The sequence below is a fragment of the Sycon ciliatum genome, chromosome 4 (assembly GCF_964019385.1).
Source record: "Sycon ciliatum chromosome 4, ocSycCili1.1, whole genome shotgun sequence".
Lineage (NCBI taxonomy): Eukaryota > Metazoa > Porifera > Calcarea > Leucosolenida > Sycettidae > Sycon > Sycon ciliatum.
This window is the reverse complement of record NC_088646.1, coordinates 39,494,153-39,520,557: the sequence shown is the minus strand read 5'-3', so window position 1 is coordinate 39,520,557 and position 26,405 is coordinate 39,494,153. Positions and strand designations below refer to the sequence as shown.

Sequence of the window (26,405 nt, the reverse complement as noted above, 5' to 3'; positions counted from 1 at the left end):
CCTTGCCTGACAGCTAGCTAGGCTGCTTACTTGAACGTCTTTGCAAGGTCGGCTGCACTCCTCCGCCTCTCCTCCAAATCTCAGAATGTATAGTATTCGTAGTTGAGCCTCACTCTATCCACCTATAGGCTATACTGCTAGTCCTTGTCTGTCTCTAGTCGCTGGTGCTGGATACTGAGTCTGTGGCCCATTATTGTGGGCAGGCGAAGTCGCAGTCACGTCGCACGCTGCGCGCACCATCGCTGCAGATTACTACAAGACAGTTATCAGCTGATCTTTAGCCCGCTGACAAGTGACATGTTCCGCACTGCCTTTCCTAGAACGGACCAGCTGAGCCGGCCGTGCGCCTTGAGCATGTTGACGCAATGACGGGCAGCGTACAGGCAGCTGCCGCAGCAGCAGCCGGACTTAGGGTTGCACAGACGACGGGGCCGAGTGCGTTCCTGACTAGACTGGAGATGAATATTTCCCCGCTGACAGTCGATCATCCAGCCTTAGTTCACAGCTTGCTTGGCTGCTGCCACTTCGGCTCCAGCGCTACGTCTCGTCGCCCAAGTTGTTTGACTTGGGAAAACAGTACCTGATGCGCTTTGCCTGTTTAGCTCTCACATTTTAGCTTAGCTAATAACAAGTTAGGGAGACATTGGATTGGGACCTTCCGCGCCCTGACTTGATGCTTCCAGTTCAGTGGCGGTGTATGGTGTTCAGTTCATCATCATTCTGTTTTTATCTAGTTTCGCAATATGAGAGTTTGACAGCAGCTGATGGGCAGAACGTAGTGCTCGCAAATTCTACGCTGAGCGTCCAGGAATATTCCTGTTGACTTCTGCAAAATCGTAATAATAATTCTGTTTTGAATTCGTCAGGCGAAGGTCTCTACCATGTCCGCCAGCGCATCAAGCCGGATGGCCAGGAGACAGAAATGCTTCCTGTGCGACCTGCCCAAATCGTCCTGGACCATTTTGAATGATTTCTCTCAGCCCGTGTGCCGTGGCTGTGTGAACTACGAAGGTCTGGATCGCGTCGAGGATGCCATCCACGAATCCAGGCGTCTGCGTGAGCTGGAGGGCGGAAGTACACCGCTGGGGGTGACGAGCAGCGCGGGACCAGTGACGACATGCGGCGGCGGACCCAGCACAGCGATCGCTGGCGACCCTACCGTAACGCAGTGCCTTTCGACGGGCACACAGCTGGACAGTACGTGCACCGCACTGCCGCAGGTGGATTCCAGCAATCATCGAACGCATCCCAGCGTCGGGGCAGCGGGGCCGCGCTTCGAGCCGGCCACACCGCAGAGCACGGATGCTGTGGACTTCATGGGGGCAGCTGAACTACCTGGCACATGCATATCGAGTACAGGTTTACCTACTACTAGCATTGTTGGGAGTACTTCAGCTGGTGGCAATGTCATGAACAATCCCGCTATGCCGACTGCAGCCAGGGCAGATAGCTCAGGACCAGGACCAGGCTTTGACGATTTCCCATCACCCATGACACCCTACTCACCGGATTGGAGCGGGCGCGTCAATTCCTACGGGAATGGCGGCCTTCGAGTAATGGACACGACCGCGGGCTACGGCTCCTACAACCCGCTGGTTGCTCCGGACTACTTGCGGCAGAACCCGTACGGTGGCTACATAGCGGGGCACGACAGCGCGTTCACGTACTACGGCGGCTGGAGAGCCATGAAGCGAAGTGGTCCTGAGGAATCGCCGGTGTTTAATCCCTACGCCACCATGTCACCATCCCGACCCGGTAGCGTGCCACCGCGACGAATGTCCGAACCAAGTCCGGCAGCAGCCGCCAAGCGCCTCGATCGTGGTGGCATACCCAAATCGCCGGCGTCAAAGCAACGTGCATTCGATCTGACTGCCACCGACAACGTCCTGACGGTACCAGCGTCACCAGCAGCAGCAACAGCCAAATCCAAGGACAAGCCTGGGGACAGGACTGCAACAGTGTCAGATAAATCTAGCGCTGCTGGGGATTCTACCGCCTCAGCCGCCACCACTTCCATGGCAACCAGCTCGGCGCTAACTAAGGATAGCAGCAATGCTAGTGTAACCAATAGCAACAGCAGTAACGGTGCTAGTTCCACAGCAGTGGCAGCTGCAGCAGCAGCAGTAGCAGCAGCAGCAACACTAGCAGTAGCAACACCAGCGGCGACAGCAGCCAATAGTGATAAGGCTAATGATGGAAAGACGCCCTCATCATCTTCATTAGACGGCAGCACATCTACTGCAAAGGCGGACACTGCCAGCAGCTCTAGCAACAGTGCAGGAACACCTGATGGGGGCACTGGAACAAGGACTGATGTAGACTCCAACAAAGCTACAAATTCCTCAGGAAGTGCGTCAGCAGCAACACCAACAGCAGCGCAAGGTGCATCATCGACTGCCGAGACTACGACTACGGGTGACTCTGTGTCTGTCGCGTCATCGTCATCATCGCCTAAGACCTCTTCCAAACCTCAGACCCAGACCCCGCCTACACCGGCAGCCAGTGGTGACTCTGCGTCGGCGCCGCAGAAATCATGCAATCACTGCGGCTGTGGTCTCAAATCTGTCCAGTATGTACAATGTCCTTCCGTTGAGCGTCATCGCTACTGCCTGTTCTGTACCTACATGCATATCGAATGGAGTGACCCAGGTGCTGTCTCGTGCCCCAGTAAGCAGCGATGCCTGCACCCGACCAGTAATGTGCCATGGGTGTTCCTGCCAAACGAGATCGAGAGCATCCGCAAAGCCATACAGCTCAGCGAAACCCCGGCCATCATGCAGTAATAGGATTATCAAAGACCTTTCTCAAAGCCTGGAACTTTGGGTGAGATGTTGACGTGTTGATGATAGGACCGTAGCAAAGACCTTCTAGTTCGTCACAAATTTGACCTTTCTTCCACACTAGTATTACTGTAATAGAACTCTATGTTATCCGTAGTAGCAGGAAACGTGTGCAATGATCTCTTCCTGCGCAACCTGAGAAATTCGTTCTATTTGTGAAATACGATGAGACTCGATCACCGTAATCAATAAACATTTTTGAGTTTTCCTGCTAATGGGATGAAGAAGAAATTTATCACTTATACTACAAGTTCGCTACTGTTGTCAGTTGGCATTAGAGGTTTGGTCGTGACTTCTACTCCAATTGTTCGTGAATATGTTTCTTAATTCAAAGACTTGAGATGGCTGAGCATGCACTATTCACAGGCATGTGTATGATGCAGTTGATGTCTACCAGTTTCCATCTTCATTGTGCCACTGTGACTGTATGTAGAAGCCTGGCAAAGCAAACTGTTCCAATGGGCACTGAGTTGTACCAATAGTATAATTATGTTGGACTCAGTAGAGCGGCGTCCAGCCCCTACATGTATAATGATGTCCATCCCCTGTATAGAGTCCATTGGTCCAAATCCACAGTATACAAAGTCCAGCCGGAGGCTTATACACTTGGTTGTGCCTACATGTATCTGGCCTGTACTAGTGTGCATCGTCATTATGTCCTGTACACTCGGACGTCTCTTATCCGGGCACCTTGGGACCGGGCACTGTCCGTATCTCAGATTTGTCCGTATCTCAGGATAACTCAGCTACTATGTATCGTATCATTTGTGAAGAAGTTTATTTTGAACGTATTGCATGTGTTCAGGATACAAAAGGAACCGATTGATAAAAGTGTGTGAATTACATAGGTTGGCAATGAAAAATAAGCACTTCCACATACGGAAAAAGTTCAAAACTCCCAAATTCGAAGCATTTGTGCTATGGAGCTCAAGCTGAAGGTGGCCGGTAGAGAGACGTGCCCGTATCTGAGGCGTCCGGATAGGAGGCATTTGAGTGTAGTTCCTTCTCTGACTGCATTTCAAGTCTGGAGAGTGGCAACGTACTGGGCCGGGGTTCACTTGAAATCGGTAGAAGTCTCCACATGCATGCGCTGATGCAGGCCGCACGTCCATGCCGCGGTGGTGGTCCTGGATATGTCAGCTTGCCTGGCTCCGCGGTGAGTGCCGTCCTGGTTACTGGTAATGGTAAGCTTGAAGCTGTTGAACGATAGGACACACGACTGTATTGTTGGTGGTTGCGATGACGGAAAGATTTTACACAGCGAACTATTGCAAGGATACAGGTAACTTCTAAGTCTAAATAGCTCAACAAGAACGTCTTTCCTGTGCAGTCACAAGCCTACATACGAACAAGGTTTGTGTATGGCGTCAACAACAGAACTGATGCTTTCAGGCATGGGGCCAAACACAATCATTGCTACCTTTCACCTGGTGTGTAACGGAGCGGGTGGACACAGGCCTTGAAAGTTGAAGTGGGCATGACCCAACAGACACGTGTCTCGGCAGCTGACCACTTGTACAATACTAGTAGTAGTAATACATGTAGTGAAGACGGTACTAACAGGCTGTCTACATGCACCGTGCAAATACAATCAAGATGGCAGGACTCAGATTCCGTACTGGCAGGAGCCTTGCTAGTGCACTGCCTTATGAGCATCCACACCGCCTCAGGCGACGAATAGTGTAACTCTCCGCTCTGTCTGCTGTCAAGTCACAGTGAGGTACGTGTGGGCACATTGACTTTCCAGCGGCGAAAGGACTTTGAGGTTTCGCCTTATATCTGATGTTCCCCGACAGTTGTTGGGAACATCAGAAACTCCATTATTTAGAGCGGCGCTGTGAATGTTATTATCTGTTTCATTCATACACCAATCTTTAGTGTTTTATACTGTTTATGCACACATCTGCATGACAGTACAATCATGTACTTCGAAGCTACAGACACACAGACACAGTGCATGACGTACACGTCTGGAAACTGGTCATCTGCATCGTGTGTCAACGATTCGATTGCGCCTCCTGAGAGAACCGCGTCACTAAGACTAAGAGTACAGCACCAGATAGAACCGAGAGACGACTGGACGCGACAAAGAAAGGAAGACAGACAGACCGAGGGCGTGTACTCGTGGGTATTAGCATGGAACCTGTGCCGAGAGATCTGAGGTCTCCGTGCAAGAGAGCTGCCATACCAGCGCACCACACTCACAGACGGGGGGGAATACTACAAATACCGAGAGTACATTTTAAAACTCCCATACTCTTGCTAATACGCCGCTTAGCCAATGAGAAGGGAGGAGAAATATAGAAACACTAAAGGAACAATGGAGAGAAAGAAGACGTGTTGCCACGATCTGTATTTCCATATGATATGGGGAGGTTCTCGTGGCATTATCACATACTCTTTTGCTACCCAGCTGCTCTCACCAGACCTGTAGATTTTTTCGTTCTCTCTTTTAGTCTTTACCTTTGTGTTGCCCCTGGCTCAGCACATGTACATGTAGTATTGCACTTCCCTTCGGCTTCGCTTCTACCAAGGGTACATAATCCATGACTTGATCCCAACAACTAATACTTACAGTAGTCGTGTCTGTTCATGGAGTGCCGCATCACATGCCACTGCACTGACACACTTAGTTTTACAAGCTGATAGCACGGACGGTTGGTTCACCGGGCAACCGTAAACTGGTCGGAGGTCCTCCTTGCAATCTTCGTTCGCTGATGAAGTGGTGAGGTAGCAGGCGTGTCTCCAACACCAACACCAAGTTATTTCGTTCTGCTACGCGGCTGGTGAGATAGTGTGACATTGTGGATTGCTCCTGCTAGCGGGGTGTTGGATCATGGCCAAGAATACAATGTCATGTTTAATGCTCGTATGCGCGTACTGCAGTTAGCACAGGTAGTTAGTTGCCTGGTGGTCGGCTCTCCGCGCAATTAATATTCCACTCTCCGCCGGCGTTCTAGTACATCGCAAAGGCCAAAGTGTGATCAACTAATTGCTCCATTTAGATGTACTGAGCGTTAACACATGGCGATATGTGACCAAATAATTGTAGCCAGAGCGTATTGGCAAAACAAGAAGGCGTGCTTGCAAGAGTATTGGCGATTGGATAATTGCCCCTGGTCCATATCTCTAGTACAATGATGAAAAAAAATTAATCACGAAAGGTGTCGCTGTGGGTGTTAGTGAGTGATAGAGGAGGCAAAGTGAGTGTTACAGAGCGTTGTTATTCCGCCCTCGAAATGAGAATAGTTGTTGTTTGTTTCACTGGTCCTTGGAATGTATGAATATGGTCCGAGCATCGCTAATAAAGTGTTCTTCTTGGTGGGCCTTGGGGTGGTCGAGGAGGCCAGGGCCAAGCAAGTGCCCCCACACCTGCGATGCACTTGTCACACTCCACGGTTTTTGAAAGTTTTCGTCTTGCCGCAGATCGTCATCTGTGGCATCGTTAATGACGTCCCCAACTCATTGGACATTGGACAAGTGTCACTCCTTTCTCATTACTGGACGCCGTAGTCCAGAAGAGCCAGCGTTTGTCCTGGCCGCGGCTTAGTACTATTGGCAAGCAGTTGAAGTTGTCGCAAGGACTCGTTATCACGCCTAATCACACGATGAAGCTGAGGTCTGAACGACCCGGCTGATCGTCATGTATGTATCGCAGTGGAGATCAGCCGTAGACTGTGTCAGTGAAGGGTATTGCGATAGAGTGTGCTCGTGGCGTCTGCACACACACTATGCCTATTGTTCTGTCCAGGGCCCGGAGTCGCAAAAGCCCTTTTAGTTATACGACTCCCTGGTTCTGTCCTAAACACGGAGCAGGCATCAACGACAACGGTAGATGCCAGCCATGCCATGCCAATCTAGCCATGCCATGCCTTGCCAGCCATGATACACAAGACTACACCATTTCTATGCAGGCATGATCCACAGTCCTACAATGTAGTCCGGTGGCATCCTTTGCCAGCTAGGTTGTAAGGGACATAAGAAATAGTAGTTGTAACTGTTTCCTGTGTCCCGAGTTCCGAGTAGTCCAACCAACCAAGGTCCTTATTGCATGTACTCCCTTTTGTGCGTGCGTGCATTATAACATGTACACGCCTGCACCTGTGCAATGTACATAGTAGTAGAAGACAATAATCCACTAGGGATCGCCAATTCGGCAGTTGTTGCTACTCAAGTGACTTAGGATTCCTACACGGGGGATATCATGGATATGGAGCATTCTAGTAGGTCTGCTGCTACTGTAGTATGTACAGCAGATCTACTCCTAGCATGTACAATCATCACTGATCATGTAGATCTACAGCACATGTTTACATTGCACAGTCATGTATCATGGTTCTGCACACCTTCAACCATTCAACAGCACACCACCATTGATATAATTTTCATATCCTGAAACCTTGCATTTCTGCATTAAATAATTATTATGGGTACTAATATTGGCATGCATGAACGAGACTGATAAGTAAAGAGCGGTGATCCATGCCAAACTGTGAGTTGAAAGAGGAGAAGCAGAGAAGGAAGGCATGGAAGAAAAAGGAAACTTTGACAGATTAGAGGGGCGAAGAGTAGTCATAGAGATGACAAGAGAGAGAATGAAGAACAGGTATGAGAACATACCATGAAAAGGGCATAACTGGGAAGAGAAGACGAAGATGGATAGGAGAAGGATGGAAATAGAAAGTTGGAGAGAAACAGCGACGAGAGAGAGAGAGAAACAGACAGATAAAAGGAGAGACAAGACGGACCGGGAGACAGAGAAACGGAGGTAGACAGACAGACTACAGGCAGCCAGAAAGAAGAAGAAGAAGAACTTCGGAAGAAAGAAAGAAAGAGAGAGAGAGAGAGAGAGAGAGAGAGAGAGAGAGAGAGAGAGAGAGAGAGAGAGAGAGAGAGAGAGAGAGAGAGAGAGAGAAAACGAGGGAGTCAGCAAGAAACAAGTGATCAGGTGAGAAAAGGAGATGATTGTGAGATTGGAAGAGCCGAGCAGAGGGCAGGCTCCACCGGAGATCTGCTACAAAAGGCAAATGACCACGGTGCGGGGCCATCACTCTGGTCTACAATGTTTATACAAACAGCAAGGCAAACCAGCACCACGGGTTATTGGGTATCCGAGTGCTAATGAATGAGTGCAGTGAGGTTGAGTCTGACTGCAAGTAGTCAAACAGGTCTTGTGTTGAGGCACTGTACAGCATACATTATATTATTATGAAGCATGATCCTGATCATGTTGAGCTTTAAAGTCTAGGCTAGAGTACATTGAAATAGACTGGTTTTGTAATACATGAACTCACAGCATGTCAATTCTACCATCGTCAAAATACCGGAGAATATAAACTGCGAGAACGGTGCATATCAAAACCAGATAACTGAAACATGGGACGAGCAGACAGGAGAGCTGGAGAGAGACTACACACATGGGAGCTTGACAGAACAAGAAGTGGTCTGGATCGGATATTATGTTCAAGACAGAAGCACAGAAAGCCCAATATGCTGACAGCATGTTACGGTCAACACCCTTGCATGCATTGCCTCATAAGAGGATACTGCTCCATTGATAATCGTTACTTTGTTTGGTGAATGTGCTGGGTTCAAAATGATGGTGTGTGTGGAAAAAGGAGAGGCCTCCACTTACAGAAAATAACAGACACGGTTTAGACGAGACGGGACTTCGGACAGAAGAGTTCGTAAGAGTATTGTCTGCTGTAAGATTACAAATAGCTCGTACGCTCAGATATCGTATCGATCAGTAGTACAGAGTAAATGAAGAGGGTAAAGAAGCGGTCACCCGCAGTGTGCAGCGGCACGCTTAGACGCTGTTCTCAACATGTGGAAGGAGACCACCAGTGGAGCAGCCGGACATGCGGCGTTTTGCGTACTGCATCGGGTAGCTGCCGTCAATCGCTGTGGTGATGTTGAGTGGGCGGAATCGCTCAGCAACGGCCTGGTCTCCAACGGCCGTGGGTCTCAAGTAGTTCTTCTCGTCATACGGAGCAGCCTGTACCATGCAGTTACAGACACACATCATGTAGAAAGACATGAAAAGAATATTTAGATGGTTTGGAAAACATCCAATGGTGCCAACCAAAATGTTTCTTTCTGTTCATGCCCTATAAATGTGTCAACTTGTTGATTTAATATCTCAAAACACACACCCGACCAAGGCAAGTCCAGAAAACGGTCATGGCCATACAGAATACAAATTCAAGAGGTGACTTAGTTGTCCGTTTTGACTCACCTCAACATCCTCTCCATCCTCCTTCTTGCGCTTGGTCAGCTCGGGCATTTCATCGTCCAGAATCCTCAGCTCCTGCGGTGTGAAGACGTACTTGAGGAAGTAGCGCACGACAACAAGTGCCAGCACCTGTCACGGGAGCAACACAAGATGGACGAACACTCAGCAATCAGATGTGTTTGACTCACAGACCAGTGACAGTGTGCTTTCAGGATTTGCTCTGCATACCGCACGTAACCGCCGCCACCGCATGGCACCAAAGTGACAGGAGAACGTGACGTCCTGATCTTGTTCCTACCACTGTTCATGAGATTGTACAGCTTGAATATAGTGCTGTGGAGTGAGTAGTATAATAATAGCCATATAGCACTATAGGTCTACTAACAGCAATAGAGCTGTTTCACATATTCATCATGTTTGTATTGTAAAGAGTATTTGTGTGGAAAGTCATGCACGGCACATGGTCAGTGGATTAGCACGGCCAATATCATGTGACCCATTCCTGCGGGGCTCGACCCGAGCGGGAACCAACATGGCTACCCTAGCTGCTGTCAGCTGATGTGATAAACGTGTGGTAGAGACTCTGTGCAGTGCATAGAATACTCACAGCAATCGGGAAGACGAGCTTGGCCGCGGTCTGCTTCACGACGCACAGGATGGCGAAGGACACCAGCTGGCAAATGGTGAAGAGATGCATGCGATGGTTGGGAACGTGCCGGACGTAGTATGAGTCGGGCATGTGCTTGGGAGGGATGAAGAGAAGCTGTACACGCTCCCAGAACTGGACACCCTTCAGTGACGACACTCCCATGAACAGGAAGAGACCGTAGAGAATCGGCAACGGGACAAGCTACAGTGCACGCAGAGGTACAGATAACACTGTATTTGACAAGACTGGCATGGATGTGGAATGCTCTTATCGAACACGTGAAAGGAGTGCAGTACATGTGACAAAGCCGATAGGCACATTCAAACTGGCATCACAAGTGCCTCATTGGACATAGAGTACTACTGTCTGAAGTTACGGGGAAGCCCTGGGATAATCAACCCTTGTCCTGGGACATGTTTCCGGGCAGGGTGTATTATCCTGGGGCAGGGGGTATGGCGATCAGTAACTTGTCTCACCTTGAGGATCGGTGTCATCAAGACTGAGAGTCCATGAAGCAAGAACACCATGAAGTTGGTGACACGTTGTTCTCTGCAACACGCGACAAGCACACAGTGGGCAACACACAAACAGTCTAGTCAGGATGCTCACACATTGAGAGATATGCCGGCATGCAAAGGTAATACAGACCTGCTGTGAACGGAGTCTAAATGATCCCTTGATTGGTATATAGTTTATACCCCACCCCTTATTGTGTGGATAAGAATAAAAGAAAATAATCAGTCCTTGCCTAGAACAGTACACAACAGCCTACGAGTAGCTACTTTAGATTAGTTAACAGTCTGAGGACTTACCGTACTCCCAAGAACTTTGGCTTCTCGCCTGGTGCGGTCTTCTCGTCCAGGATGTTCAAGCTGTTGACGTGTGTCATGGAGCGCACGGTGGCCGCCACTACCCATGGAAGACCCAGCAGTGAACACACTGCAACAAGGAGACCAACAATCAGCAGATCAAGATGATATCCTGGTCCCTTCTTCAGTTTGTTCTCGCGGCGGTTGACAATGAGAGCGGTGATCTGCTGATCCATGAACACCAAGATTACGGCAAGGAGAGCAGGCAGGGCAGCGGCAATCGGCACCCAGGCGACCAGGCCCTTTGGTACGGGGTTGATGAACCAGCCGCGGTCTTCATGGCGAGTCGGCTGGAACTTCTCCGGCACGAGCAGCTTGGGTGTGTTGACACCGTAGGCAACATCCATGCCGACCATGCAGATGATAGCAATGATCACGGCGAAGTCAGCAATGATGGCACGTGCCTGAGAACAACAACACAACAACAAACACACGCAGAGTTAACGATTGTATTCACCGCAGTACCCAATATGAATGGAATGGGTGTTGGTTAGCCAGCAATGGGAACAAGTGAGAAGACAAGAAAGAAAGATATAAGCCGGATCACGGGGATGTGGGTATAGTAACTGTCAATGGAATCTATTTACTTCAGGAACAACAAAGGTGCTAAAAATCAAACAAACACTGCTTGTATTGTCAATCTGATCAACTTCAGTTCATTATCAACACTAGAACGTCAGTCATGGACAAAGTTAATACCGATTTTTAGACTACCCATAACACATAGTATCCAGCCAGCTGCCTCATGATTGCTATGACACATGTAACAGACTACACTGATCAAAGGTCAAGTTGTGCCACATACCTTGGTTGGCAAGAAAGGCATGGTCCTGAACATCTTCAGGATGATGGCGATCAGGAAGGTGCCGAGGAACTCGATGAACGACAGGAAGAAGACGTCGCCGCTCTTGTCAAGCGGTGGGCATCCCTTGCCGACGGCCGTGCCATTGAAGTCCTCGCTGCATGTACTGTAGGTCAGCTCCGAGGGCATGAGACCCAGCGTTTCATTGCCAGTCATGCAGCTGCAGTTATACTCCAAGGTGTAGTTAGTTTTGAAGCCTTCGAGCGGTGGGTATTTTTCCTGTGGAAAGACACACAATGAAAGAGAGAAGGTACGGCATGTCAGTCTGTGCTCAGCATCTTCTGACTTTTCAAGGCTGTGTTGAGGAGTTTTAATGCATGTGTTCTGTGTGAATCTGACTCTCATTGCAATCCTTATTAACTATTTCCACATCAGAAAGTGCGTCTCGGCCCCCTCTGGCATAACAAGATATGATGGGCATAACAAAATATGGTGGGCATACATAATTACTTACCCCAAGCTTGTGGATCTTCATGATGGCTTCATAGATGAAGATGAAGGAGATAAGAATTGAGAATGTTTCCTCGGTGAAGCGAGTAAACAGGCCCACCAGAGCACTGGCATCCGTTGCCACCAGTATGATGCAGTACAAAGCTGTCCAGAGGCCGATCCAGACGCGGAACGACATGTACTCAATGTCATTCTCCACGCTGAACGAGTAGACAATCTCCTCAAACACCAGCATAGGTCCAGTGGCGCCCAGGATTGTCAGAGGTTGACCGGCAGTCAATGAGTAGACACAACCACAAAGGGCCGATGCCAAGATCATTTCCATCGTGCTCTGCAGGGAATGCAACAAAACAATGGTGATGCATTCAGATGTCAAAATAGCTATCCTTTCCTTCTCTCTGTCCCTCCCTCCTCTCTCTCTCTCTCTCTCTCTCTCTCTCTCAGTCTCTCCCTATCTATCTATCTATCTCTCACACACACGCACTCTCTTTCTCTCTCTCTCTCTCTCTCTCTCTCTCTCTCTCTCTCTCTCTCTCTCTCTCTCTCTCTCTCTCTCTCTCTCTCATCGCTTCCTTTTATGGTACTGCTGCCCACTGTGCTATTATTTGTGTCAGTTCTAAGAACTAGATTCCAAAGAGATGTACAAACTGCATTGATACCGGCCACAATAATCTAAGTGCTCTTTGATAACCCCGGACATTTCACTGGACATTTCATATCCTGTACTCCTGCGCAGCCAAGGTCAACCAGGTGCTGAATATGTGTCACCGGGAGATGAATTTCCATCAACATAGTAAATTAAGTAGCTGATAGAATGCTTAGCAACGGTGCACAGGGTCTTACCATGTATGATCCAGTCTTGTCACCCATCAGGCCACCAAACGTGATGGCTGGCGCAATGCAGGCAAAGTAGATGAAGATGATCGAGGCTAGTGACTGGATGTTGAGTGCATCCTTGAAGTCGCTTGGGCAGAAGTGAGGTTTACGGCGCTTGATGTCGTCAACCAGACCACCAAACCATCTAACAGATGCACATGCAGAGGGAAGACAAGAACGTTCATCGAACACACCAGCTATCTGCAGTGTCGAGCATTCCAGGACTAGCTACCATGGTAGTGATCTCACACTGGTTACCCATTTCGGCATGCTGAATTCAAATTGTTCCATATTACGATGTCACAGAGGCATACTAATTATGTTGGCTTTTTGTGATAATTTCTAGCTACCGTATGCTCTGTGCTCTTTAGGTCTTGCATCACGTATAACTAACCTTCCTGAGCGTTTCAATCCGGCATGATGGAGTGATTCCTCTTCCGGGCCACCGCTGGTATCGCCATGTCCGCCGGCCGATTTCTTCTCCTTGGACGGCATGGGGGCCTGAGCGTTGGTGGTCAGTCGCTCACCGGGTTTTCTGGGACTGGCCGGCGGTGGGATCCTGATGGTCGGGTCCCATTCACCGGGTGGCAGTACTACCACCTACACACAGTCACACAAAGCCATGCAACATACTCATCAATATTATGTATGCACAATTATGTGCCATGACTTAGCAGATGACATCATGTCATGTGATCAATATCGTGTGACCATGTATATGCTACATAGGAATTATGCTTTGTCATCAAGAGCATTGTAACCATGATCCCCTTACCAAGAGCATGCAACTCTGCATATGGGTCTCTAATGGCGAAAATTCGCATTGCATTTTTTGACATCCGTTGCAAGTTTGTTTGCACTGCACTACCTTCGCCGAAGGCCAGCATGTACGCAGTTTGAATCTGAAACCAGCTGTGCTGCTTTCTGGCAAGGAGTGTTATTTTCATTACCCTATTGCATTCTAGACATGCCAGATGCTTTCAACCAGACCACAACACCGCATGATTTGAGTCTCCGCTGTCAGTAGCGTCATGAGCAACTTTCCCACACCGTGTTGCCCACACCGTGTACTCTCTGTGCCATACGGTCAGTAATACATGTACAGGACAGCAGTCATGAAGCACATACCTGGTCCAGGAACTCATCCAGGCCAGCAAGCAAGTCATCGCGAGAGCGACTGAAGTAGGCAATCTTCTTGAAGACCTGGAAGGAATCAGGGAGTGAAGATAAAGAAAAGGAAGGGTTCAACACATTACACCAATGGCGTGCAGCAAGGAATACACAGGTCCGTTGGTCAGAGCTGCAGTTTGGCTTGTTCTACGGGAGAGTAGCAGTTATCTGTAACTCTACACTCTGCACTGCACACTGCACACTGGGCTAGTTGCTTGTGTATTTCATCTCTCAACTGGCATTCCCGTGTTATTGCACATGCCAAGACACAAATATTCTACTACCCGTATCACCAACAACCTTTACTGCACTGTTACACTGTATTACTTACTGGATCAGCCATGACTGTGGAGATAGCTCGTCCCAATTCATGGTAACGCTCTTCCTCGCCTGTCGTGCCGAGGAAGAAGATGACAAAGCGCGTGGGCAGTGGCACCTCGGTGACACCTTCGAAGATCTGCGCCGTGCGAAGTCTTGCAAAGACCATGATCGGCCGCTCAAGAAAGTCAGCATCGCCGATCAGAACATTGGCAACCTCCGTCTTTTTTGACAGCTTGCGCAGGAAGCGTGGGTCATGAGACATCTCGGCCTATACAACAGTGAGAAGTAGGCAGGAGACAGAGCAGTGGAGTTACATAGTCTGCTGGATAAGGCCAATTGGTCTAGTTATGCTACTGCACTTTGTATTGTCAATAGACACAACAAGGAATCATGTCACGATGATGTAATGAGGACATGATGAATACATAATGATGGCATACAACTTTTCAAGTGCTCATCATCAGCAGCAGTGGCATCGACAGCAATTGTAGTTGAATGGTTTACAGATCACACGGTCTGAACTACATTATTTCTACCTTTTCGCCTCTTTGCCGGACACCTTCCCCGCCATGTACCGGACTCAGGTTGGGTCGCAGGCATGCTGGACGCCCAACAGTCTAGTAAAGAACAACAGCAGCAGCAGCAACAGCAAGATACATACAGTACACTTTAGCACACTGAACTCGAAATTGTTTTGTGCACTGATTTGAACCCATTTGAGCATCCCATGGCATGACTGTACTGAAGTACAAGAATCATGTTTCCTGGGGGAATCCTGGCACAGCAGTAGACAGGCATCAATGACATAATGCATTATGTCATTGATGCACTGACAGACCATGCATAAGATCAGGCATAAGATCATCCAGTAAAGACTTTCAGTTAAAATAATTGTAACTGTGACAATGGTATGCAGGTTACCTGTTTGCCCTCTGGGTGGGCAATCTGGTACTGATGGCTGTGCTTGGACAAGAATATCTGCTTGACCTCATCAGCACGTTCAGCTGTCAGGTCACCTTTCTGCACCAGTGACCCAACCACTTTGTCTGAAGCAGGGAACAAGAAAAATGACAATGGGACATGCTTACTCACTGAAATAGTACCATAATTGTGAAATGACTTGCAGTCAGATGTAGATTCCTTGTGGTGGTGGTGGAGTCTGTTATAGTTCAAACTATAGCACATAGACGCTCAGTGTAGTAATAATTTCAATCTTGACATTCCATCGTGCGATGTTCACAGCAGGTATATGATTCATGGCCGATGGATTATCAGTCTATCGCAGGGACAATCACATTATAGCAGGCCTAAGCTCGCCAGTCATTGATGATCAGGCATAACAGCGCAGCACGGTGCATACCTGCCACTTCCTCCAGTCCAGTGGCATCCAGGTCCAACTCCACAGCAGAGCTGAGCAGACAGCTCCTGACTTCGAACAGCGAGTGCAGAGACAGGCTGGCGACGTGAGGCTTGCTCCATTTGTCACCACCCCACTCGATGCTTTCCTCGTACTTCACCCATCGTCCTGTCTCCTTCCATTCGGGCTGGCCATGAGGATTGCGGCGCAACTCTTGCATTTCAGTCAGCAGCTGGGGAGGGGAGGACACAGCGACGTGAACAACAACGCTAAAGCATCATGGTGTGCCCTCTAATAGAGACAGTTACACCTAGCGAACAGTATGGCTACGCGCTTGCATGTACTGCAGGTTGTATACACAAAGTAGAATTTATCAACACCAACAACACTCCACCCACTGCTCAGACTAGTCCATTGCGGACTGGTGCAATCTTCGCCAGGTGCCTATCAATTGTACTAGTATCATGATTATAGTCTTGTGTTGAACAATTCTTTCTCCGTTGGATACGCAAGTCGTTGGCAATTGGAGGATGCAACGAGTTCGAGTCCCCAATCTTACGTCCTGGTCTCCATCTGCTCCAGCTTGTCCCAACTCGCTCTCCTGCACGATCCATCGTACCTTCTCGTTGGGTGCGACATCTTCGCCCACCCCTGAACATATAGAACAACATGACACGCACGGACACACACTCGGATTACAATGACGTTCCTCTGCGATGCAGAGAAAAATTAATGCTTTCAGCATCATCTCTACCATTGCTTGCACACCTCGATTTGACCTCTTGACCCCGGCAAGGTAGAATCACTACATTTGTACATGTAAATCTACTTGTAGTGTCAGTTGCCATTCATGGCCAAAGCCACACAGGCTCACAGCTCGAGTAGGGACTACTTCAAAGTACAATCATGTATAGTATGTGACCAGACCAAAGGCCCATAGCCTACCTCGCAATACTCCCATAGATTTATATTCGTTGTGAATGATGACTTGGTATGTTAGTTGTTATGTTGACGATTGAGTGCTATAATTATGCTAGTGGTCGAATCCTGTTGATCGTGGTGCGCGTGTGTGACCTTTCGCACTTTCTAATGTGCAGACTACAAAATAATTATTACAATACGAACACTAGCACTGACTGTGGTCTAGGGTATATAATTATACTGTTTGTACTGTCTGCACTGGCTGAATGCTCATTCGTTATCTACGTTCGATGAGTCGCAAGAGCTCTGCAGAAAGCATCGTCTAGTGCAGTCTGCCTCTTCCCTTTATTCGATCGTCGGCTCGGCTGCTCCAGAAGGGATACTCGTCGCTCGTTTCGCCACAAAGTTCCTGCTAGTATTCTCCTGGATGCACCGGTAGCACACTCTATCCATGACTGAAGATTGCCTGGTAGACTACAGCAGACAGCTTCATGTAAAGAATACCATGTAGGTCTACACGTAGATATGTACAATGTAGCCATATACACAATGTCATAATGACTGTAGTGTAGTCTACCGAGTGTAGTGTAGCCCCTGCACTGCGGCTGCAGTGTCTAGATCTACACGAACACGACGCCTGTACGGGCAGATCGGATTAGAATGCAACACCAGGCACTGAGTCACGTGAGTATAGAGTACTATGTACTGTGGTGTAGATCTATAGACTATACTGATGCCCAGTGTGGATTTACTGGGCTGGTCATGTCCAACAAGCGAAGTCCAGGTAAATTACCTATCATCAGAACCTTGACAACCCGGAGGCAAGACAGGCGACAGAAATACAACGGACGAAGAGCTTATCAACTTCCTTTACTGATCCCTTTACTGATTGCTACGGGAGCCTTCCATTCTAAAAATAATAGACCTCTTCGGGGCTTGATACTGTACTGGTGAGAGCTTGCGGCGTTCTGTGCTGTGCCGCACGAGTCGCCTGGCCTGAGGCGTATTTGGTACCGCACGAATGCACTATTAGCAAGCCATTTGGAGACGACCGTCCGCAAAAAGCCCAGGCTCAGTATCACCAGGAAGATCTGAAAGCAGCGTGTTGCGATGCAACGATATCGTTCTCCTAGCTCCTGTGGCTGACGTGCACCTAGCTGTACATACTGCAATGACGAGACACTACATTCAGCCGTTATCATGGTTATCGCGTAGATTATTCGAGGCCTTCGCAATCCACGAATGTTCATCGTCACAATGGTGTTAACTATTAAGCACAACAGATTGCACGCCGATCACTCTTTACTCTTTTAGGTGTAGATAGAACTTCGACTTATAACGTTAGAAGAATATTCTTGACGCAAAAGATAATCCGACTGAGGTGTGATCCGTTCTTCAACCTCAACACCATATCCAGTAAGGCCTCCGCCTCCTTGTTCCAGTGTCAACTTAACTTTGCTGGTCGTTTAGATCTACACTACACCCTAACCGTCTCTGCAGGACAGTTCCATTATCACATGCACAAATATTCAATGAATAATCACATCGTCTGCGATCGACTGACCATCAGCTTTCACTGCGGAATGGTCGTCGCGTTGTTCCGAGGCCAGCTCGATGTAGTCGGTGTCGAGTCGTTGTCCACTCGCTGGTCGACGCCAAGTCAGCATACTCTGCCAACTGCGTTCCTTCTCCTCGGCCGTCTCCGCCTCTCCACTGCTCATTCTCTATGCACCGTACTGATAAGGTCAGCCCAGGGTATGCTCACAGACTAATCACGCTTACTGCTCCGCCTGCGCTCAGAGTCGTGATAAATTGCCAACTCCTCCTGTCAACTAATTTACTTGTCAAACTAACGCGTCTCTCTCTATCTCTCTTCCTATAGCGAAAGGACGTAGGGGAAGTGCAAGACGGTTTCTGTTTTGGAATGAGCAGGGAAAGCAATCGGAGCTGGTTTCGATGTTGGTTATGTCGGTAGTGATGCCATCCCCCGGTCTACTCCCTGACACGACTGAAAGTGTTACTACAGTGCAACTCGTATACAACATAAAGCCTGTATTACTGGTGCTGTATTTGTGTGAGACGTACGTCCTTACGGCTAAGAGGTGGTGATTGCCGAAGTTAACGGTCGGCATCGTCACTACTTTCCCCTATATTCAGCGCAGGATGCTCTCTCGTGCCTGCTATTGCAGTATGGCCACGGAACATTGCAAGCGACCGGGCGATATGTTCACCGGCTATGCAGCCAAAGTCAGTAAGCAAAGTGTATGGATGAGCATGGTGAGCCGAACAGGAGTGGATATCATGGCGCGCGTCCATAGGGAACGGGCGATGCTTCGTTGGCCACACGCGCAAGCTTGGGCACAATGAACATGGATAGCGGTGCACGACACACACACACATACACACACACACACACACACACACACAGCTCAGCTCACTGGTCTACGGTTGGTCATACTGTATCCCAGACAGTGGTGCGCTCCAAACCCTCTGTTTGTGGCAGCATATTGAAGATGCTTTGGATCCCAATGAGAGTATGTGGCAAAACATACCAAGTGGTTCCATAGTTCAGTTTGGCTTGGCGGCTCTCTGACAGTGTTGCAGAGAGCAAGGCGGATCGGAAAGACGACTGAGGATAGTGTTTGCGGCGATCGGAGTGCTGCTCATGTAGAGTGCAATGAGCCGGAGAATCGTTGTCTGACAACCGCCAACGCATGGATGTGTGTACGTACGTACGAACAGCTCTGGCGAGTTCACTGTGTATACTATGTCTAAGTCCGACACTAACGGTGCTTCACTACAAGTACAATTGTACTTGGTAGCAGTAGTGCACTCGGGACGGTTACAGCTAGCTGAGCCAGTGTACTGGCTGCACAGTCTTGGTCGCAGTCGCCACACGCCAATGTCGCCATGCAGGATCCAGGTCAAGGAGGAGACGCATAGTGGCACGCCCCTAGCATACCCTATGCTTACGTGGCGTGTACAGCCTGAGTTCAAGAATGCAGAGACAAGTGCTGTATGCGTGCGTGCGTGCTTAGACATCCCAAATTGGCTGATGGCAGCGTATGTACCTGGTGTATTATAAGCGCGGCGTGTAAACACTGACACGCCACGTAACGTCCATGTCGCGACTTTCAAACTTCCGCAATGCAAGCCGTGCGGGCCGGGGAACCTGCGCTAGGTGGGTATTGTACCTACTAACGCCATCCATCAGATCTACGCTACTCTGAACGAACTGATCCCATCTCCAAAGTCCAGTGTCTATGAATGGATCCACAGATGCACGCGATCAAATCAGCACTGAAGCTGTCGCGGGGCCTAATAATGAGGAACAGGCAAACCTGTATGTACAACCGTTGCTAACATGATACATGATTGTACATGTATTATGTGTGTACACCTGTACAACGACTCCTCCTCCTCGCCACTTCAGTTCCCGCCCCGAATGATACTGCCCAAATACGAATACTAGACCCACAAACTGCTAAGACCATCCATCCAGGTAGATGGTCTGTAATCCACATCAGACATGGCTCTCCTTGATCGCCACAACGCGACTAAGCACTTTAGGAGGCATCGATTTGAGGGACGTCCGTATGGAAAAAGGCATTCACGGCTTGTAGCCTAATAAAAGTCGAGGCATCCGCGCACATCATGCCGTGAAAATCCACAAGCAACGGTTGGATACAGATCTAAAGCCATAATTATAACATATCCATGAGGCCTCAGGGGGCTGTATGGACATGCAGGAGGACTAAATGCAGGGGCGTCGCACACGGTACGGTCACTACGGTATTGACCGTACCACTTTTTGCCCCAGATACCCGTGAGTCAACAAAATACACTGATCTGGGATCTAAAATTCCAAAATTTTCGGCTCAGCCACCACTCCCCCACGAGTCAATTGTACTTCAGATGGCTGACCGTACCACACTAAAATACCTTCCTACGCCCCTGAAATGGGATACTGATTTAGCAGACAAGGCGGACAGAAAGGTTTGTAGAGACGCCAGCATTGGCACCAGTGACGTGTCTAGGTGAACCGCCCTGCTATCCTGGACGCCATGTGCAAGAAGTGAACAAAATGATAGTCCCCTAATCAATAATCGATGTGCCCTTCGCTGTCTTAGTAGATGGCTGACAGTCATACACGGCAGCATGGCGTGAGGAATCCAGGTCCTGTTGTTGCCCGGAAGTGAGCCGACAGAGGCTTTGGAAGCCTTCTCCATCTTTTGATTCGGTGGTTCAGGGCGGGGGGGGGGGGGGGGGGAGGGGGTGGCTAATTATGGATTCAGTTTTGTTCACAAGACCAATTTTGCACAGTCACCCTAAGGCTAAGGTGTAACAGCATCAGTGGGTGAAATCGCAGCGGATGTTGCTACACAGCTATACAATCATGTAGATAATCACCCATACTAGCTGACTATGTGTGTGGCGCTGGTTGCCCTTGGTCTAGGACCGCCCCAGCTGGCTGTGGTCGTCAGCAGCATGGCATACCGGCGTATGACCATGGCGTATCTAAGTAACTGCACCTCACCGTGCCTGGCCTGTCACACAGGATAGCTGGAACATTCCCATTCCATTGGATCCCACACGTTTTCACCATGCATGCCACCAGAACTGTCAGCTGGTGCGGGGGTCTTAGGGAGCTTCCTATGTAGATACGACGTGTGGTAGGTTTCGTAACATGGTTCGGGCACGTAAGTCGTTATCATCGCGCCTCAAGCCGTATGCAGCTAGCAGTGTTTGATATTCATAGATAGTTATCTGGAAGAGAGGACTAGCTACACTGTGCAATAGATGCCTATCTCTAGCTCTGTGTTCGAAACAGTATACGCCTGAAAACGATGAAGGGATAATAGCTATCCAGTAATTCACTGCATGACGGTGCTATGGTGCCGTGTCAGCAGACCTTGCCTGGCTACTGAATCGTCTGTGCGTCTAATGCATCGTGCTGGTCACCTGGAGGAAGCTCGGGCCATTACTGCACACGCCGATCAATCAAATTTAATTATCTCAACTCTCACCCCACCAACACGAGTAATACTTCATTACCCCATGATCGCATCGACTGATCTTCCCGGCCGTACTTGCCTCATTTTCGCCCATCAGTGCACCATGGAGGGTGTTACAATGTCATACACATTACATGTAATTGTAAAGTAACTCAACTCGGTGGTAAAAAGGAACATACCCGAGTGAAAAGTAGGCTGCACATTTTGAGGAATATGGAATAGCGCGCTCGTGTGTGTGTGTGTGTGTGTGTGTGTGTGTGTGTGTGTGTGTGTGCGCGCGCGCGCGATACTCTCAAACGTTGATCCAGAAAGGAGAGGAGGTGCAACCGCTACGGCAAGACCGATTGCAAACGCTTTGGGATCGTGTAACAATATCTCCCAACTGCTCGTCTTAGAATGGCGCTCTCAACGTATTCAGTCCTGCCAGTCCGAGGGTCACCCCAACTTAGGCCTTTCTCAACGTCACGTCGCATTTCATCTCGATTTCCCTTCCCTCAGTAGGCTTCCCAGCATAAGAATGAACATCCACGAAGCGGGCGCCTTGACATTAGGCCACTGACTTGGTCTCCTCACTTGGCCAATCAAACTTCTCGCAGCATCACACCAATCATAAGTAACACCCTATAGTCAGTGTGGTTTGTCGACCATCATCATAATCATCAGCTAAGGATTAGAGTACTTGTCCAACTTACAAGCCTCATTGTTTATTGCCCAATGCTTGTACGAAGTACATCGACATTTGTAGTGGGAAATGATGACAATACTGAATGGGGTTGGAATTCCCAGTGAATCCTTTCCCGGCACTCGAAACTTCAACCATCCCTGTTCAGTCCAAATATGCACAGTGCTTAGAAGAGTATGTCCAACACGACCATGCACGAGTGGCGAAGGGTAAAAGTCACCATCTCTGGGAGGGTAGACTCTGGGACCAAGATCATGTTGCACTTACCTGGTGCATCGTATGCCGGGGCTGGCTCTTCTTCCAGTGTGGCGTAGCGTTGACCGTCCATTATGGCGCTTATGATGATGATGCCTTGCTAACAGGTCTGCTGTGCTGAGCTACGTAGCTTGCCACTTTCTTCCTGCTTTTCTATCAGGCGTGAGCAGTTCCCCCAGGCTCAAAACATCACATGGACTCTTCCATCGAGTTTTGAGACCGAGTGGGGACTTGCTCGGACACTGGGGAATATATACCACCGTCTCTGACTCTCAACGCCTGCATAGGGAATAGGCGCCGGTTGATCTGCTATCTGCTCACCATGCCAATACCTTGTACATGCTATGTGGGAGATGCTGATGCGGCAACATCGGCTAAGAGATGGCTCACGTGGGATATTGCCCGCTCACTGCATGCAGTGCAGTGTGTACAGCAGTTGATGCTGATGCTACGTTTTGCTAGGAGTACTGCACTACTGGTGATCAACACGTTCAGATTTGTGATGGTCATGATAATATGTATGATGAAGATCTCACTGATATCTGCACACTGCTGCAATACACACATGCACACATGATAAAGACACCATACAACCATGCGAACGGAGACGACAGTGCTTGCAGGAGACAGACAGCTTTGCAGCAGTATGAGCGGTAGGCTGACGGACATAGAGTGGTTGGTAACAGTTTCAGTTGATAGGAACGCCGCACTCAGCTATTCTTGTATCGAGCTGGCGTGCTAGTGCGCCGGTTCTGATATCATGAGTTCCTCATAGTCATCCGTGACTGAAGGCCTCTATCCAAGCAACTAGCAGCAATGCCGTCAGCCCTTGCCACTGTGGATTTACTCGCATTAACCGCGAGTGCGAAGCGGTCGCCTACTAAGCGACGATCTTGCTAACCTCCTGCCGTCTATCATCACTCTTCGGATAGTACATGAGTGTCCACATGCAGTAGATATGTCGCCCAGAGGTCCGCCGTAAATGGCGCGAAGAACTGGTTCTGCCATCCCGCCCGGTACGGACCATGGTCACAACTCGTGTTCAGCCCTGGCGGCCATGTCATTGCCCATCAAGCACATGACTGTGTATCGTGCGCTGCACACAACAGAGCTGGACGTACCCCGTCTACTCTCGACATAGTGCGCACATCATGTGTACATGTGTGTGCAATGTCTTTAACCGCGGTGCTGAGCATTCACTCAGCACGGGCGACAGGAGAACACTGCTAGGCACTCGGTAATTCGACAGCTCGTGAACAGCAGAGCTCCTTCGTCTTCCAAGTTCCAGCGATGAACCGTCCCCGTGCAAACCGAGATGGAATTAGCCCGGTCAAACAGACGTGCGATAGCTCCTTACTGTTAGCGCTGGAATCTGCCACACGCTCGGTTTAGCTGCAATGTTTCTAGGTTGGCACCTGTAAGGCCTTTGGGCTTGGGCACATGATCGCTTGAAAGGCACAGATGTCTTCTTAACCCTAATGCACTACCACCAATTTGTACCTGTTTTGTACATTTGTCCTATTCTACTGATTGCAACGTGCCTTCGCGGGTGTCAGCTTGTCTTGTATGTGTGTGTGTGTGTGTGTGTGTGTGTGTGTGTATGTGTGTGTGTGTGTGTGTGTGTGTGTGTGTGTGTGTGTGTGTGTGTGTGTGTGTGTGTGTGTGTGTAGCTTGTCTTCGCGTCCCTATGGTATCGTAAGTAATTACGGGAGTATGTTTAACAGGCAGCCAAAATCAGCACCTCTTTGCGGTTACTGTGTTTGCTGCTCCTTGTCCAGCGTCGATTGGGATGCGAGCAACTGGGCACTGGCAGTATCTCCGAGCTGTGTCCTTTACGTTGTGAATATTAAAGTAGTGCCATTAGTACTGTTGTATGCCACCCGTCAATCGGCAAACTAGTGCTGCACGTACGACGCACTGTCAGCGCATAGACGTAGGGCCATTAGGGGTGGTGACCGATGGTGTGAACTAGCCCGTTTCACCATACGCATACACATGTCCGAGGGTGCTTTTCGTAGCATTATCATGACGGGTCTCTGTGATGTACATGTAGCTGTGTACAAACACAAAGCCAGGAACGTCGACAAAAGGTCACAGTGGTCGATGCGACCCTTAACTTTATCTTTTGAGAACTACAGTACTGAACCTTTACACACGTATAGCCATACTCCATCTCAGCACAGAGAAAATGAGGCCGAACCCGAACCGTAGCCATACTCCAGTGGAAATATCAACGTTGTTTCTACTTCGAAGTTTCACGCTACAATGCAATGGCATGAAACTTCGAATTATAGCGACGGTCTTTTAGTTGATAATTTTCCTGGACCCTTGTGATATGCCCATATTCGTGGGTATGCACACAGCACACTGTCTACACTCAAACGCACACGTGTGCAAATCATCACACGGGCCTCCTTCCTAGACGGCATTCGCTCACTCTGCTTGACCAACACGATACATGTTCATCTGTTTTCAACGAATGTCTAGTCATATTGTGATATCTACACCATTTCCAAACATGTTCAATGTGATGGCGAAAGAGCTAGGGAGGAAGTAAGACGGTGTGAAGAGAAAGTTTCATCTGAGGGCAATACGACAACCCGGCCATAGTGTGATTCGTGACCAAGTATTATAACACGACAGATTATTACTTTCGTGTGCTATTCTATATAATTATGCCATCAACCATCATCAGCAATCTGTACTGCACCGCTAGTGCTACACGATTGGCGTCTTTAGCCCTGTGCGTTCTCCGTCCGTTCTTCCCAACTCAGCAAATCATTCCATGCTTGAGCAGAAGCCTGTTCCTTATCAGTCCTTTGACGTTAATAACAGCGTAGCGTCTTCCAGAGAGTCGCCTCTAATCTATTCCCGATTGTGGAACGAAGTGGTGAAAGGCGTGCGAGTCCTTGACGAGGAAAGTGTCTGCTCCTAGCACGAGGGGTCGTGGCTTCCTTGTATCGGCAAGATTACTTTAGTTTCTTCACCCTGGATCATACGCAGCCATGCAAGTTTCGCGTTCCTTTCCGTGCATGACCGCGTTTACTAACGTTACACAACATAGTGTTCCGGACCAGTGCGCACACACTGTGTCGCACAGTAGCCAGCATGCAGGCACACATACGGCCGATCATGTAGCCAGTTTGCTCTGTGGTTACGTACGCCTCGTTCGTCACCGCACTGCACTGCCAGGCACTGGCGCTGGTGGATGGTGCTCCTGCGACGGACAGCGACCGCGTAGATCTACCAAGGTGCGAGCAATTCAAGCGGCCGCGCCAGCAGGAGTAGATCTACTGGTTCCATTACATGCACTGATCGACTGATTCACTGAGACTCAACAGAGCGTTATTATTATTTCTGTAGTGTTTGTACACGGGATATCTTTCGGAATCCTTTGTACTCTGTACTAGCTACCCGTTCGTCTGAAGTCGTGCGTGAATAGTACACGCATGTTCCTGCTGTGCTGTACAATGCATCGTCCCGTTGCGAGGATGTCCGACTTGATAACAACTCCTACCCACCCCGACACAAATGCTGAAACACTCAATGTTCAGTACTTGCGTGATCCACCGTTGACCAAGGCCTAACAATGACACCTCACCTACGTTATAATAATACCCCCGCCTGCTGTTGGTGCAGTGACTGTACGCCAGTATCATAAGTTCATCATTTTGGGAGAGAGAGAGAGAGAGAGAGAGAGAGAGAGAGAGAGAGAGAGAGAGAGAGAGAGAGAGAGAGAGAGAGAAAGAAAGAGAGATCAAACCGAGACAATAAGCACGAACGACTGCACAGCCTCTTTACAACCTCTGTATGACCGGTCAGGCACAACATACCGGCACATGTATGTCACTGCACAAGGAAGGTATTGCTAAAAGGGTTCCATGGTGTGTTTAATGCCAGCTT

The 26,405-nt window shown here is 49.0% G+C and overlaps 2 protein-coding genes across 3 annotated transcripts; one reads left to right on the top strand and one right to left on the bottom strand.

Annotated features, from left to right (window-relative positions):
- The first annotated feature begins 320 nt into the window (after positions 1 to 320).
- LOC135816114 (interferon regulatory factor 2-binding protein 2-like) lies at positions 321 to 3,249 on the top strand. Its single transcript, XM_065329486.1, has one exon. It carries the CDS (start codon positions 882 to 884, stop codon positions 2,781 to 2,783), a length of 1,902 nt encoding a protein of 633 aa, XP_065185558.1. The 5' UTR covers positions 321 to 881; the 3' UTR covers positions 2,784 to 3,249.
- A 3,970-nt stretch (positions 3,250 to 7,219) lies between these two features.
- LOC135816112 (electrogenic sodium bicarbonate cotransporter 1-like) lies at positions 7,220 to 22,918 on the bottom strand. Of its 2 annotated transcripts, none has more exons than XM_065329485.1 (16): positions 22,515 to 22,918; positions 16,189 to 16,280; positions 15,633 to 15,861; positions 15,194 to 15,318; positions 14,809 to 14,889; positions 14,283 to 14,540; positions 13,910 to 13,984; positions 13,176 to 13,381; positions 12,749 to 12,926; positions 11,910 to 12,236; positions 11,399 to 11,674; positions 10,537 to 10,997; positions 10,201 to 10,273; positions 9,683 to 9,925; positions 9,079 to 9,204; positions 7,220 to 8,838 (listed from the first exon to the last, which is right to left on the bottom strand). In XM_065329485.1, exons 1-16 carry the CDS (start codon positions 22,573 to 22,575, stop codon positions 8,650 to 8,652), a joined length of 3,000 nt encoding a protein of 999 aa, XP_065185557.1. In that variant the 5' UTR covers positions 22,576 to 22,918; the 3' UTR covers positions 7,220 to 8,649. The 2 variants fall into 2 exon arrangements, with proteins under 2 accessions (XP_065185557.1, XP_065185556.1); XM_065329484.1 differs by lacking the exon at positions 22,515 to 22,918 and adding an exon at positions 18,115 to 18,553.
- Positions 22,919 to 26,405: the final 3,487 nt, after the last annotated feature.

Coding starts and splice junctions, on each gene's coding strand:
- LOC135816114 (XM_065329486.1), top strand. CDS start 882: ATGTCCGCCAGCGCATCAAGCCGGATGGCCAGGAGACAGAAATGCTTC.
- LOC135816112 (XM_065329484.1), bottom strand. CDS start 18,271: ATGAGCAGTGGAGAGGCGGAGACGGCCGAGGAGAAGGAACGCAGTTGG. Junction 10,998..11,398: donor TGCCTTTCTTGCCAACCAAG/GTATGTGGCACA, acceptor TGTTGTTCTCAG/GCACGTGCCATCATTGCTGA. Junction 10,274..10,536: donor CCAAAGTTCTTGGGAGTACG/GTAAGTCCTCAG, acceptor CGCGTGTTGCAG/AGAACAACGTGTCACCAACT.